General features: G+C 39.5%; 1 protein-coding gene across 3 annotated transcripts in view; it reads right to left on the reverse strand.

The window, feature by feature from the left end:
- Positions 1-661: 661 nt before the first annotated feature.
- The window catches only part of PTPN12 (protein tyrosine phosphatase non-receptor type 12), a 102278-nt gene continuing 86679 nt past the window's right edge, over positions 662-16260 (reverse strand). For all 3 annotated transcript variants that reach the window (XM_024249588.2, XM_024249589.3, XM_024249591.3), the window contains exons 13-18: positions 12944-13914; positions 8173-8250; positions 4862-4929; positions 3662-3692; positions 2005-2112; positions 662-1515 (exon numbers count right to left, since the gene is read on the reverse strand). In XM_024249588.2, the coding sequence (XP_024105356.1) occupies positions 1454-1515; positions 2005-2112; positions 3662-3692; positions 4862-4929; positions 8173-8250; positions 12944-13914 (1318 nt within the window). In that variant the 3' untranslated portion in view covers positions 662-1453. The remainder of the gene's footprint in view (positions 1516-2004; positions 2113-3661; positions 3693-4861; positions 4930-8172; positions 8251-12943; positions 13915-16260) is intronic.

Genomic DNA, 16260 nt, shown 5'->3' on the forward strand with positions numbered 1-16260 from the left:
TTTTAGTAGAGATGAGGTTTCACCATATTGGTCAGACTGGTCTTGAATTCCTGACCTCAAGTGATCTGCCTGCCTTGGCCTCCCAAAGCGCTGGAATTACAGGCGTGAGCCACCCGGTCTGACCCCCTCTGTTGGGTTTTCTACTAGGACTTTGGTAGGCTAATAATGATAAGGATGAGGAATGCCTAGGGGCAATAAGTATTTAGAATCGGCAGAGCCATGTTTTTTTGCAGAAGGTACTCTCTATTCCTTAATTAAGAGATTAGGCCTGGCATGGTGACTCATGCCTGTAATCCCAGCATTTTGAGAGGCCAAGGTAGGTGGATCACCTGAGTTCATGAGTTTCAGACCAGCCTCGCCAACATGGTGAAACCATCTCTACTGAAAATACAAAAATTAGCCGGGTGTCGTGGCAGGCCACTTGGGAGGCTGAGACAGGAGAATTACTTGAACCTCGGAAGTGGAGGTTACAGTGAGCCAAGATGGTACCACTGTACTCCAGCCTGAGTGACAGAGCAATATTCTGTCTAAAAAAAGAAAAAAAAAAAGAAATTAAACCCCATTCACATTCATTTCATACCAAGACTGAGCCAGCAAGAAGGCTGATAGTTAAGTCCAATATCCTAGGAATGAGAAATGAAAAGCAAAGGCAACAAGTAGGCACTGTAAAATTGTTTGTTTTTTTAATGACAGGTCAAATATCCTGAAACATACATGTATTTTGATAGTCTTCTAATCCCAGTTGAGTTCAAATATTAAAGAAACACACACAAGCTAAGAGAATTCAATATTGTTCCAAGGCACTTACTGAATCTCTGACTAGATGAAAACAGGAACAATTAGGATGAACAATTAGACTGTATATAATATAAAAATAACTTTTTGCTTACAATTTACAAAATGTATTATTATTACAATCTTTGATCTCTGATAACCTGCAAAGCTGGCTGCATGAATCCAGCAAGTTTAAAATTCAGAAACTATTTTCTAAAACTCCAGGGCAAATAATTTACAAATAAAGTACACAAAGATTTAGACCATGCAGAAATTTCTTACATCTTCTGTTAATAATATTTCAATTGCAACTTTATCAAATTATATACCTACTTGCCCTGTACATATACAAAATAATGCATACATGATAAAACGGAAAAAGAGTAGTCCTTAAACTCAATATATCATAAAAGTATTACTATATTAACATGTCTACAAGCAGCGTGTAACAGGGTTAAGAGACATTAAGGCAATAATACTTGAAGTTTCAAAATAAACCATATGTAATACTTTTTCCTAAGTGTAGTATAAGGCAGGTAGATGGTCCCAGCAAAAAATATTAAGGTAACAATCTACACTGCTGTTAGTCCCACATATTAAAGATGGAATACTATAAATCTGGCTTTCAGTGGCACCTGAATTTTCCAGTATAACTTAAAGTGTCTTTTAGCTCCCTGAATCATGTCCATTCGGAAGGTGGATCTCTTGGTCCTTTGGGTTTTCCACATCGATTACCAAAACCTACAGTGAAAACACCACAATAACTAGTCAGTGTTCAGAAATACTTTCGAACTACTAAAAACCATGTCCACAGACATTCTCATTTTCTGGAACAAATAAATTTCCACAAGGCAATTTAGAATTTAAGCCAAACAAAACTTGGTAAATGCAAAACAATTGTAAATTTATTTGGAGTAACTGAAAATGATTGCTTCTTTTAAAAATCTTATGCTGGAAATAAAACCAATTTTATCACAATGTAAGAAAAACATCCATGATAATTTAGTCTTTCCAACACAAAATTTTTTTTATATACTGCAGTTTTCTATTTTAGTTTTTAATCTTAATGTGAAATAGAATTAAGTATTTCATTTATTTTATGACTAGTCCAAGCAACTTTGGAAAATCATGTTTCATTCTTGGCAAGTGTCATTTCACAATGGCAAATGAGCTTTTCTCATTCCTGCCAGTGTTAACTACTTACTAAAAATTATTTATTAAACAAATTACCAATATCTGTGGCTTCTGTTGGATTTTCTGGTATTTGCTCTCTCTTGTCACTGAAAGTAGGTGGACATTCTATGCACATCTCGTAGTGAATACCTCCTGCTGGATGATCTAAGTAGCAACACAAAGGCTTTGTTAATCACCATCCTTTGTAGCATCATGTATATATAACTCTTTAATTTTTTAAATCTTGGCAAGCATGAAAAGAGAAAATTTTCTCTCCTGGGCACCATAATTTTACAGGTCAAGAACAATATAAATACAAGTGTAGTGAGCACAGAAAATCATGTCAGGTATTATTGTGGTCACACAGAAATCTGCAGTGAGTACTTCTGCAATGTGAGGATTCTCGTTATTCTTATTTCATAAATCTAGGTCTTGACATATTGCATTCCCTTAAGGTAGCTATACTATATGCCTATGTTCTAAGGGAATAATTGCAACTGAAATGTCTTTGTATAGAAATCAACAAGGTCAGGCCGGGCATGGTGGCTCACGCCCGTAATCCCAGCATTTTGGGAGGCCGAGGCAGGCCGATCATGAGGTCAGGAGATCGAGACCATCCTGGCTAACATGGTGAAACCCCGTCTCTACTAAAAATACAAAAAAATTAGCCAGGCGTGGTGGCGGGCGCCTGTAGTCCCAGCTACTCGGGAGGCTGAGGCAGGAGAATGTTGTGAACCCGGGAGGCGGAGCTTGCAGTGAGCCGAGATCGCACCACTGCACTCCAGCCTGGGCGACAGAGCAAGACTCTGTCTCAAAAAAAAAAAAAAAAAAAAAAAAAAACAAGGTCAGGGCTAATTAATGAACTATTTGCACCTTGAAATAATAACTCTTTTTTTTTTTTTAGACGGAGTTTCCCTCTTGTTGCCTGGGTTGGAGTGCAATGGCACAATCTTGGCGCACTGCAACCTCCGCCTCCTGGGTTCAAGGGATTCTCCTGCCTCAGTCTCCTTAGTAGCTGGGATTACAGGTAGATGGCATGACGCCTAGCTATTTTTTTATTTTTAGTAGAGACGGAGTTTCACCATGTTGCTCAAGGCTGGTTTCGAACTCCTGACCTCAGGTGATTGCCTGCCTGGGTCTCCCAAAGTGCTGGGATTATAGGTGTAAGCCACCATGCCAGGCCTAATAACTCCACTTTTAAAGTTTTATGTTGTTTAGATTGTAGTTTACTCTTTAATTACCAATGTTTAAGATTAGTAACAAAAGATGTTAACTACTAAAATTCATTCATTCTTTCACAATTTTATTGGTCTTCACAAATAAATGAAAAAGTACTAAAAGGAAGATTTCTAAAACAATAGGTTTCTACAGAACCAATTCCATCACGTAGGTAAATTTGGGGCATTTATTTAAGTCGGGATCTAACTTCTAGGTGTTTTTAAAAACAGAAAAATATTTTTAAAAAATCTCTTTCCCATTAGCCTGTAACTATTGATAGTAAATGCTCCCATGATTTTCCAGATCAATACTACTATCTGGTGGTAATAATTAATTTGGAAGAATTATAGTACAATATTAAGCTTCTAGAAGAGTTGTCCTAGGCATTTTCACATGCAGAAATAACTATATAGCATGAACTATGAAGCATGTTATTTTGTAGAAATTAATCAATAAAATCTATAGTAAAAAGGAAAAAAAAAATTTAACAACTTACCACATTTCTCATTTTCAGAGGTTATCAAGCCCTACAAGGAAGACATTCAATACCTATTACATACAATACATTCATTTTATATACAAATAATAGAAAGCTGGGTCTGTTATGGGTATATATCCCAAGAAATCAAGGCCTATCATTTTCAGCATCAGAGGAAAAGCGAACAATTGTTTTTTAATTAGGCTTAAAATTTTAAAATGTTACGCTGTTACTACTTGGAGTAAATGTTTCTGGATGAGCACTGAAAAGCATGGGCTACTGCATGAAGGAACATACAGCTGTGTTTTGCCAGCCACTATTACTAATTATATCATTATTGTATTTTATATGCCAATTAAACTACATCATATCTTAAAGTCAAATATAAGATGTAGCTAAATTTCAGAGATATTAAAGTATAGGAGAAAATATAAAAAGCATTATGTTAATAAAAAATGTTATCTCCTATGGACAAATGTGTTGTTGTTGAGACAGGGTCTCACTCTGTCACTCAGGCTGGAGTGCAGTGGTATGATCATGGCTCACTGCAGCCTTGACCTCTGGGGCCCAAGCAATCCTCCCATCTCAGCCTCCCAAAAAGCTGGGACCACAGACATGCACCACCACGCCTGGCTAATTTTAAAAATTTTTGTAGAGATAAGGTCTCCCCATGTTGCCCAGGATGGTCTTGAACTCCTGGGCTCAAGTGATCCTTCTGCTTGGCCTCCCAAAGTGCTGTGATTACAGACGTGAGCCACCATGCCACGCCCTCAAAATATTTAATTGCCAAAACATTTCTCGAATGTCAAAGAAATGCCAGGTAGCCAGAAAAAAACAAAAGAAGCGACTATGTGCCTAGTGTTATAATGGGAAGCATCTAGAAATGGAAGAAAGAATTAGGACCCTGAAAATAGTAACTCCTATTTCATTCATACTTTCAAAATTATTTGAAACATGACATAATTTACATATTTCAAAAACAGCTTGAGAAAACAATAAAGTGATAGTTGTATGTAGATCACGTTACCCTTTTAAAAAATTTCAGACCCTACCTTTTATATGGGCTTTTCATCTGAAATCTTAGTATAAGAAATGCCGATCAAAAATTACAAACTATATTTAACGATCTTAAGATGACAGCTATTTCAACAACTGCAAGATTAGTTAACAAGAGTAGAAATGTTAAGCTATAACTGTTCCAATTCCAAAAGGACTCACTTCAGACTTTTTTTGTTCAGATCGTTCCTGACTTTGAAGTTCACTCCATTCCGATCTTACAGGTGTATCTGAGAAAAATGAAATCTTACCGTTATTAACACCTTGAATTTCTGAAATTTCTTTGCATTAAAGTAATACAAAAAACAGATCCTAAAGATTTTAGAAACTATCGCTTCCACAAAAATTTTGTAGTTTCTGGGTAAGCATATTTCTGAAGTTTCTAAAAAAAAAATTGTAGTTTCTATTAATTTGAGAACATTCTTTTATGTTTCCTTCCTTCAAAACCTAAGTAAATAAATTCAGTCATCAGAGTTTATTATAGTCTATAGATAATGTGACAGACAAGTCAAGTATACTGCTTAATCTATAGATAATGTGACAGACTTAGACAAGTGAAGTATACCGCTTCACTGCTTTCAACATTCTTTTTAGTTGTTGTTGAGACAGGGTCTCACTCTGTTTACCAGGCGCGATCTCGGCTCACTGCAGTCTCAACCTCCCAGGCTCAGGCAATCTTCCCATCTCAGCTTCTTGAGTAGTTAGGACTATAGGTGCCTACCACCTCGCCTGGCTAATTTTTTATTTTATACAGATAGGGTTTTGCCATGTTGCCCAGGCTGGTCTCAAACTCCTAGGGCAACATGGAACAGAGATCCACCTGCCTTGGCCTCCCAAAGTGCTGGGATCACAGGCATAAGCCACTGTGCTCGGCTCTTTAACATTTATCTTAAAATCAGTCAAAATTCACTTTGGGAGGCCGAAGCAGGCAGATCACTTGAGGTCAGGAGTTCGAGACCAGCCTGGCCAACATAGTGAGACCCTATCTCTAATAAAAAAATACAAAAAAAAATTAGTTGGGAGTGATGGTGTATGCCTCTAATAGCAGCTACTCAGGAGGTTGAGGCAGGAGAACAGCTTGAGCCCAGATCATGCCACTGCACTCCAGCCTGAGTGACAGAGTGGAACTCCATCTCAAAATAAAACAAAACGAGGCAGGGCGTGGTGGCTCACGCCTGTAATCCCAGCACTTTGGGAGGCTGAGGTGGGCAGATCACGAGGTCAGGAGATGGAGACCATCCTGGCTAACACGGTGAAACCCTGTCTCTACTAAAGAAAAATACAAAAAAATTAGCCGGGTGTGGTGGCAGGCACCTGTAGTCCCAGCTACGTGGGAGGCTGAGGCAGGAGAATGGCGTGAACCCGGGAGGCGGAGCTTGCAGGGAGCCAAGATCACGCCACTGCACTCCAGCCAGGAAGACAGAGTGAGACTCCGTCTCAAAAAAATAAATAAATAAAAAATAAATAAATAAAAAGAAAACAAAACGAAACAGAACAAAAATCAGTCAAAATTAATATATTGGTAAAATGTACTTAGACTAGTGAGCACCTCCACTGAGCATGAGACACTGTAAATACAATCAAGCTGTTTCTGCACTCTTTTTTAGAGGATTAATAGGGAGAAGTATATTATCAATGTTTTAAAGTATCATCACTTTCTCCCAGTTCTGATACTCCAGTGGTCTTTTTTTTCTTTCTTCCCCAGACGAGGTCTCACTCTGTTACCCAACTGGAGTACAGTGGTGCAATCATGGCTCACTGCAGCCTCCAACTCCAGGGATCAAGCAATCCTTCTTCTTCAGCCTCCTGAGTAGCAAGGACTACAGGCACATGCCACCACGTCTGGCTAATTTTTTGTTGTTATTATTATTTTTTGAGACGAAGTTTTTTGCTCTTGTTGCCCAGGCTGGAATGCAATGGCGTGGTCTCAGCTCACTGCAACCTCTGCATTCTGGGTTCAAGCAATTCTCCTGCCTCAGCTTCCCAAGCAGCTGGGATTACAGGCGCTCACCACCACAACTGGATAGTTATTTTATTTTTAGAAGAGAGGAGGTATCACTATGTTGCCCAGGCTGGTCTCAAACTCTTAGGCTCAAGCAATCCTCGTGCCTTGGACTCCCAAAGTGCTGCGATTACAGGTATGAGCCAATGTGCCCAGTCTACTCCAGTGGTGTCAAGTGTCTTTCAGTTAACACCAATCCAGTGACGCCCACCCAACAGAAATGTTTACTGACCTAAACCTAAGGAAAGCAATTAATGCTTTCGTAAATAAGTGCTACTTTTTTTTTTGAGATGGAGTCTTGCTCTGTTGCCCAGGCTGGAGTGCAGTGGCATGGTCTCGGCTCACTGCAACCTCCGCCTCCCGGGTTCAAGCGATTCTCCTGCCTCAGCCTCCCGAGCAGCTGGGACTACTGGTGCATACCACCACGCACAGCTAATTTTTTGTATTTCTAGTACAGACAGGGTTTCACTGTGTTAGCCAGGATGGTCTTGATCTCCTGACCTCGTGATCTGCCCACCTCGGTCTCCCAAAGTGGCAGGATTATAGGCGTGAGTCAATAAGTGCTATTTTTAATCAATGAAAATACACCAGATTGCAAATACACTTAGAATTGCATTTTCTTTTTTTTTTGAGATGGAGTTTGGCTCTTGTTGCCCAGGTTGGAGTGCAATGGTGTGATCTCGGCTCACTGCAATATCCACCTCCCAGGTTCAAGCAATTCTCCTGCCTCAGTCTTCCAAGTAGGTGGGATTACAGGCATGCGCCACCACACCCAGCTAATTTTGTATTTTTAGTAGAGACGCGGTTTCTCCATGTTGGTCAGGCTGGTCTTGAACTCCCGACCTCAGGTGACCAGTGCATCTCAGCCTCCCAAGGTGCTGGGATTACAGGTATGAGCCACTGCACCTGGCTTTGTAATTGCATTTATTTATTTATTTACTTTCTGAGACAGAGTCTTGCTCTTCGCCCAGGCTGGAATGCAATGGCGCAATCTCGACTCACTGCAACCTCCAACTCCTGGGTTCAAGTCATTCTCCTGCCTCAGCCTCTCAAGTAGCTGAGATTATAGGCGTCCGCCACCATGCCCAGCTAATTTTTATATTTTTAGTAGAGACAGGGTTTCACCATGTTGGCCAGGCTGGTCTCCAACTCCTGACCTCAGGTGATCCACCCGCCTAGGCCTCCCAAAGTGCTAGGATCACAGGCTTGAGCCACCATGCCCAGCCTATAATTACATTTAAATGAATTGAATTCTGATATTTAACATAAATGCAGTAATTTCTATTGATCTTAGCAAGTAAAAAATATAATTTAAAAGCATTTTTCAAAGAATTAAAAGCATGTCAACATCAATTTACTTGTTTTTGAATTTAATTATGCAGCACAATAGCTAATAGATTAAAATCAGGCATGTTTTTTGGAGTTTATTATTAGAATATGAAGTAAATGTAAAAGCAAAAGAGACACTCACTATGTTCACTTGCTAACACAAAAGATTCAGGAGTTCTTTCAGGTAGGGGAGGAGGTGAATCTTCACTAACATCAACATCTAAATTAAACACATAAAAATTTAGACAAATTAACATGTCATCTAAACAAAATCAGAGAGCTTTCTTGACATTCTAAACATTCCTGTCACAAGTATCTAGATCAGTTTTTAAAAATGCAAAAAAATGCAAGAAACCTTTTCCACTCATTATCAAGAAGAATTATGCTTATTGAGCAAAGATACTGTATACAGAAAATGACTCTCTCCCACGACTTTCCTGCCACTCTACAGACGTCATTCAGTTCTCCAAGCCTGAAGGGAATCTTCAGTAGAGAAGTCAGCTGGCAAGTGACTTCTCTACTGAGCTTACTGATGATGCTTTGTGTCCAAAAAGGAAAGCTTTGGTCATTTGCGTTATGAAACGCCTAAGCCAGTGTTTCCCCAACAGGATTCAATTGCTTAACACCTTTCATGATTTTTGCCATACTATGTAACATGTGTCCTATTCACTTTTAAAATCTGACTCATTTTAAACTTAACTGTGTACCTCAGTCATGTCTTAAACAGCAATAACTGAAACATTGGAAATACTAGTTATTTTTCCAAAACAGATAAAGATATAGCTATTAAAGTTTTTTAAAAAATCTTTATTTATTGCTAAAGATTTTGTGTACAGTGGCACATGGCTGTACTTTTGAGAATGCTGACTGAAGCTATATACAGGTTTTTCACTAGTAAAAACAAAATTAGCTCTTGGGAAAGATAGTGCATTAAGTAAGCCTCATTGGTTAGCTTTATTATGGCTTAAGGTAAATGAGTGTATTTGATCTTTGAGTTTTCACTGGAGGAACAGAAAGAAAATATGAGGATACAATTCTGTGTGTGAACTCTCAGGTTGGGGAGGGTGGGATAAAGAAAAAGAAATGCGACGTTCCTGTATTATTTTGTCTTGAGCCTTGCCCATTGTTCTTAAATGAACACACAGTTCTGCCATGATACTCTGCTATTTTACCACACCTGATGGCTATGCATAGGTCTTGTCAATTTTCAACACGCATGAGGTGAGTATGATTGCTTTTGCCCCTCCTACATTTATTTAGCTGGAGACACAAGAAAATACAGCTTCTGGGTCCTCCTGAAAGAAGAGTTCCAGTCTAATACTTGATACATCTACCAAGAATACCAGAACTCTCTCTTGCCACTAAAGAACTATCTACCTTATCCAGTAGTGGTAGTCTGAGTCATCACCATGTCTCCTTGCCCTCTTGCTACTAACAGCGCACAGTGAAGAGATGGCTGTTGGAAGGAAGGGACATATAATCTTGGCATTCTGGTACCATTTCTTAAATTAAATGAACAAAACAAAAAGGGTAGTTCAGCCCTTTTTCTATCAGTTATCTTCCAGAAACTCTGTGCTTTTTCTCTCATGGCAGTTCTCACCCTTAAAAACTTTTATTTTCTAAGCGTGGCCCTTGCTTTGCAAATGCATGTTTCTCCCTGGAACTTTGGATTGCCTTTCCTGTTAAAAACTTTTATTTTAGAGGTTATCCAACCAGATATTGCATATTTTACATAGGCTTTTGCAAATCATACACTGTACGGGGACTTCTATAGTTGAATCTGAGAAATCTTTCAGGAGGCCTAAGTCAAGACTGAAATTAGAATTGATAGCTAAGAATTTTTGTCAGGCAGTAACTTATGCAAAAGTTTTTTTAGGTATCAATACAAAAGTATTCCTTTACAGTCATGCACTACATAATGACGTTTTCATCAACAAGACCACATAAACAACAGCGGTCCTGTAAGATTATGATACCACATTTTTACTGTACCTTTTCTATGTTTAGATACACAAATACTTACCATTGCGTTACAATTGTTCAGTACAGCAATATGCTATACAAGTTTGTAGCCTAGGAGCAAGAGGTTACACCGTATGGCCCAGATGTGTAGTATATACTACACCATCTAGGTTTGTGTAAATACATTCTATGATATTCACACAATGGCAAAACTGCCTAATGACATATTTTTCTTAGAACATATCCTTGCCATTAAGAAATGTATGACTGTAATTCACTAACAAGTTCTAGGACCAAAAAGCCCCCCAAAACTCTAATTCTGGTGCCAATGGTTCTATAAGATAATGATCTACAAAGGAAATAATAATCTATAAGGTAAATAAACAATCTATAAAGTAAATAATCCATATGGCAAATATTTGGCAACACATTAAAAATAAGACTACTTGTAGTTATGCTGCAACAAAGAACATTTACACACAGGAGAATCTTCGGTTAATATCAAACCAATAACATAGTTAAGGTTGAGTAAAAAGAAACCAGAAATCACAAGTAAAGTGATTTTTGCTTTGAAATACAAAACCAAACAAACAGAAATGAGCTGGCACATAGTAGGGTGCTTTTAGCTATATCTTACTCTTTTTTTTTTTTTTTTGAGACAGCGTCTCCCACTGTTGCCCAGGCAGAGTGCAGGGACGCAATTACGGCTCACTGCAGCCTTGAGCTCCTAGGCTCAAGTGATCTTCCTACCTCAGCCTCCAGAGTAGCTGGGACCACAAGTGTGCACCACCGCGCCCGGCTAGTTTTTTATCTTTTGTAGAGACTGGGTGTCACTACGTCACCCAGACTGGTTATGAACTCCTGGGCTCAAGTGAACTTCCTGCCTCAGCCTCCCAAAGTGCTGGGATTACAGGCATGAGCCACCAACAGACTCATCATGCAGTAGTAACTTTTAATGAGCATATCATATCATGCACCTTTCTGGCCCTCACCAAATCCTATTTCCAGTAATGGTTTTTTGTTTTTAAAAACAACAACAACAACAACAACAACAAAAACAATAAAACTTCCTAGGTACAATACCACATGCTTGATATACTAAAAACCCAAAATGAACATTTCTTATCTGCATATTTTCTTATATAGTTACAGCTGGGCAGTTATATTTCAAATTCTGAAGCTGAGGAACAAAAGACATTAGCAGTTTAAAATTATGGTAAACTGGTAAGTAACATTATACTATTCATTATCTTCTAAAGATCCTTCAAATAAAACAAAAACAAATCAAGAAAAGAGAATTCTGTAATTTAAGCAAATAGTTTAAGACTGTCACCTGGCTGGGCGCAGTGGCTCACGCCTGTAATCCCAGCACTTTGGGAGGCCGAGGTGGGCGGATCACGAGGTCAGGAGATCGAGACCATCCTGGCTAACACAGTGAAACCCTGTCTCTACTAAAAATACAAAAAATTAGCCAGGCCTGGTGGCACATGCCTGTATTCCCAACTACTAGGGAGGATGAGGCAGGAGAATTGCTTGAACCCGGGAGGCGGAGGTTGCAGTGAGCCAAGATCGCGCCACTGTACTTCAGCCTGGGCACCAAGAGCAAAACTCTGTCTCAAAAAGACTGTCATCTAGTCTACCAAATACACTCTCTCAAGTTAAAAAATACAGTATGTGTGAGAGAAAATAAAAGCACTACAGTATGGGTGGTATATAATGGGTCAGAAATAGAAAATAATCTTTCAAGGCCAGGTGTGGTAGCTCATACCTGTAATTCCAGCACTTTGTGAGGCCTAGGTGGGCAGATCACTTGAGGCCAGGAGTTTGAGACCAGCCTGGCAAACATATCGAAACCCCGTCTCTACTAAAAACATAAAAATTAGCTGGGCGTGGTAGTGGGTGCCTGTAATCCCAGCTACTTGGGAGGCTGAGGCAGGAGAATCACTTGAACCTGGGAGGTGGAGGTTGCAGTGAGCCAAGATTGTGCCACTGCACTCTAGCCTGGGTGACAGTGCAAGACTCAAAAAAAAAAAAAAAAAAAAATCTTTTGAGTGCAAGTCTAAAAAAAAAAAATCTTTCAAGGTCACAGTACTTATTTTGCCTGCACATTATAAAAACCAGTCTGTATGTGTCACTACCAAAGTTCACTGATAGGTAAGTGACCACTGATAATCAATATATCAATAAACAGCTTTCAAATTTATATGTTTACTCTCAACTTTAGGGTCTGTTTAAGATGGTAGCCATCATTACTTTCAGCAGATCAAAGAGGAGTTTCAAGAAGCAATAATACACTTTGGGAACTGAGTGCATGCATTATCTTGAAATGCTAAGAGTGCTAAAAAAAAAAATAACTCTTTAAATAATAGCTTTGATGAGTAGGTATGCATATAGCCCACTCACTACTGAATTGAGCAGTTTGCAGTATTGTTCCTGGGTTAAACTCAGGGTTGGAAGCAGCCATATTTGGAAGCATTTGTGAAGATAGTAAAAACAAACAAAAAAATGTAATCTGCAGTTAAAGGAACAGTAAAAAATGACTAAATATTTAGGAGAAACGAGTAACATTATATGGCCAATCAAGACATTCTACAGTATTTTTGCCACTGTTATTTTAAGTGATTCTTCCCTAAATTATTTCTAATACAGTCAGATAAATTTTTGACCGATACAAAAACACTAAGATCTATAATACAGAAAAAAAGAAAATAAGTTATCCAGTTATAACTACTAAAATATTTTAGAAACACAAAACCCAGTAATATAATGTGACCAAATTGTTAACAATAAATTAAAAGCTTATATTAAAAAATTAGTATCTAAGACAGATTTTGCTGTAGGTTCTACGGTATAGTGTGGAATAAAACATAATAAATCAATATAGCTAAAGTGCTTAAAACAGTGACTGGCACATAGGAAAGAAATTTAAGTATTTGACAGTATATTATTACCTTTTTCAGCACCTGAATGTATTGTTCCTGCTATATTATGTCTAGCAATGGACATTGGCAATACTTTTCTAGTAGAAATGCTTTCAGTACTAGTGGCAGCAGAAACTGTGGCACTTGCTGTTGAAATATTAGTTTTATTCTGGGTCACAGCACCATCAGAGTTTCTTTCATCTGAGTCTGAGTCATCAGAGTGAAGTGGATTAGTAAAACTGAGGGGTGTTCTGAAGAGTGGTGAAGTGTTATCATGATCCACAAGATCAGGTGTTTCAACTTGTGTTGTAGGACTTGGTGTTAAACTCACAGTTTTCCTAGTTTGATGGTTGATATCTGAGGAATTGCCTTCAGATAAATCAGGTATGGGTATGGCATTTTCAGGTCCATGAAATGACCACGTTACATGTACTTTCTCATCAAGAGGCAAGCGGTCTGGCCTTGGAGGTGTGTCTGAATTCTGGGATTCTTCTGGTGGAGTAATTGAAACTTTGTTTGATTGTGTTACACTGCAGTCCACACAAGAATTCTGAGAAGTATCACTGACATTTAGATCTGAACTTAATTCCTGTGGCTTAGAGATTTTATCAGTTATACAAGGTGAAGCAGATTTAATTTTAATTGCATGTCCCCTATTCAAAAGTGTGTTCCCATCAAAACTTTTTGGTCCCTCTTGGAGAGGGACCTTCTTAATCTCAAAACTTAAATTTCGTTCCAATTTTTTATCTATCTGTTCAATTGTTGATTCATTTTTCCCTGGAAGTTCTGTTGATTTACTATAGTTTCTGTTGAGGTCTGCTGAATGTTGTTCTGATGAAACCATATGCAACACTGGCTTCGGATGGTATCTATCATTGTCCTGCCACACAGTAGTGACTGTTGGAAAAGCTGAAGGGGGAGAAGGTGTCAAGATGGGTGGCACTGGATGAGGTTCCGGTGGCTGCAGTATTTCTTCTTTAGCATCCCCTTCAACAAGGCAACTGAAAAACGAACATTTAAAAAGGGCATTTTAAGACTGTTAAACAAGTTGATACCTGAGAATTATGTAGCTAAGACTAGCATAGTAAGAGCCATTACAATCTGGTTGCAAATAAAAACTGTAGTTTTTCAGACTAAGAAAATTTAATGTTCATCAAGGTAATACACATATACTGTTTAAAAAGTCAAACACAAGACTTTTAATGAAAAACATAGTCTCTGCCCCGCAGCCCTCCTGTTAGCCAGAGGCATCCACTTTCAATTTTTTTTTTATAGCTGCTTCTAAAATTTACACCTCTGTATTTCAGATTATTTCAAAAGTTATTTCTTGATCTTTGTTTCACACATTTTCTACTGACTTCCTACTGTGGGAGTGTCCTTCTCTATCTTTCCAATACTGTTATATTGTAATTTTTCATTACCTCAGTCGTACGACTGCAGATAATATTCCCATCTATGACACCATGATTTCATATCTTTTCTTCTATAGTGTCTTGTTTTCCCCTAATGACTGCCTTGGATTTCTGATGGCTTAGCTCTCTATGCAACATCAGTTACTCAGCTTTTCTTCTAACTTTCTTGCAGATTGATATACCTCCTCTCAATAATGACAAGCACACATAGTAACTATCAATACCACAGACATCCTTCTTAGTAACTTTTGGCCTCCTGCTCCAGTGTGGACTACTGGTTCCCTAGTCCACCACAGAGCTAATGTTCTCTCTGGTTTCAGATTCTCCTGTTTCCCAGGTCTCATTTTCCTCTTTCTGGGTATACTCCTTTGTTCGGGTGGGTTATACCCTCTAGTTGCCTTTATTTTTTTCCTTAAAGAAATGGGGGCCAGGCATGGTGGCTCACGCTTGTAATCCCAGCACTTTGGGAGGCCAAGGTGGGTGGATAAATTGAGCTCAGCAGTTTGAGACCAGCCTGAGCAACACAGTAAAACCCCATCTCTACTAATAATACAAAAATTTGCCAGGTGTGGTGGCACACACCTGCAGTCCCAGCTACTTGGGAGGCTGAGGCAGGAGAATTGCTTGAGCCCGGGAGGTGGAGATGGCAGTGAGTTGAGATCACGCCACTGCACTCCAGTCTGGGCGACAGAGCGAGACTGTCTCCAAAAAAAAAAAAAAAAGAGAGAGAGAGCGAGAGAGAGAGGGAGAGAGAGACAGAGAGACAGAGAGAGAGAGAGAGAGAGAGAGAGGGAGAGAGAGAGATGGCGGCTGGGCACTGTGGCCTACTTGAGCCCAGGAGTTCGAGACCAGCCTTGGCAATATAGCAAAACCCTGTGTCTTCAACAAATACAAAAAAATTAACTGGGTGTGGCAGTGCGTGCTTGTAGTCCCAGCTACTAAGAAGGCTGAGATAGGAGGATCACCTGAGCCTGGGGAGGTCAAGGCTGCAGTGAGCTGTGATCATACCACTGCACTCCAGCCTAGGTGAAAGAATGAGATCCTGTCTCAAAAAAAAAAAAAGAAGAAGATAGGGTTTACTATGTTGCCCAGGCTTTGTTGCTTTTTAAGAACTTTATATGAAGCAAACTTCTTGAGGGCTTGTATATTCAAGTTTTTGTGTTTTGTTTTTGTTTTTGAGATAGAGTCTCGTTCTGTCACCCAGGCTGGAGTGCAGTGGCATCATCTTGGCTCATTGGAACCTCTACCTCCTGGGTTCCAGCAATTCTTGTGCTTCAACCTCCTGAGTAGCTGGGACTACAGGCACATGCCACCACACCTGGCTAATTTTTGTATTTTTAGTAGAGATGGGGTTTTACCATGTTGGCCAGGCTGGTCTCGAACTCCTGGCCTCAAGTGATTTGCCTGCCTCGGCCCTCGCAAAGTGCTGGGATTACAGGGGTGAGCCACTGGACGCCACCTCAGAGTTTTTCCTCCCCCCCCAACCCGCCCCGTGATCAACCATTTTTTTTATCCAACCAGATAACTGGCAGTAATCACATGGTACACTAGGTTTCCCCTTAAAAGAGACTCTGTGGGCTGGGCATGGTGGCTCACGCCTGTAATCCTAGCACTTTGGGAGGCCAAGGCGGGCGGATCACAAGGTCAGGAGTTTGAGACCAGCCTAACCAACATGGTGAAACCCCGTCTCTACTAAAAATACAAAACCCTAATCAGGCATGGTAGCGTGTGCCTGTAATCCCAGCTACTCAGGAAGCTGAGTCAGGAGAATCACTTGAATTCGGGAGGCAGAGGTTGCAGTGAGCTAAGATCACGCCACTGCACTCCAGCCTAGGTGACAGAGCGAGACTCTGTCTCAAAATAAATAAACTAAATAAATAAATAAATAAAGACTCTGTGAAGTTCAGATTCTCTAGACACATTCCCACATTCCTA

Source organism: Pongo abelii, chromosome 6 (assembly GCF_028885655.2).
Source record: "Pongo abelii isolate AG06213 chromosome 6, NHGRI_mPonAbe1-v2.0_pri, whole genome shotgun sequence".
Lineage (NCBI taxonomy): Eukaryota > Metazoa > Chordata > Mammalia > Primates > Hominidae > Pongo > Pongo abelii.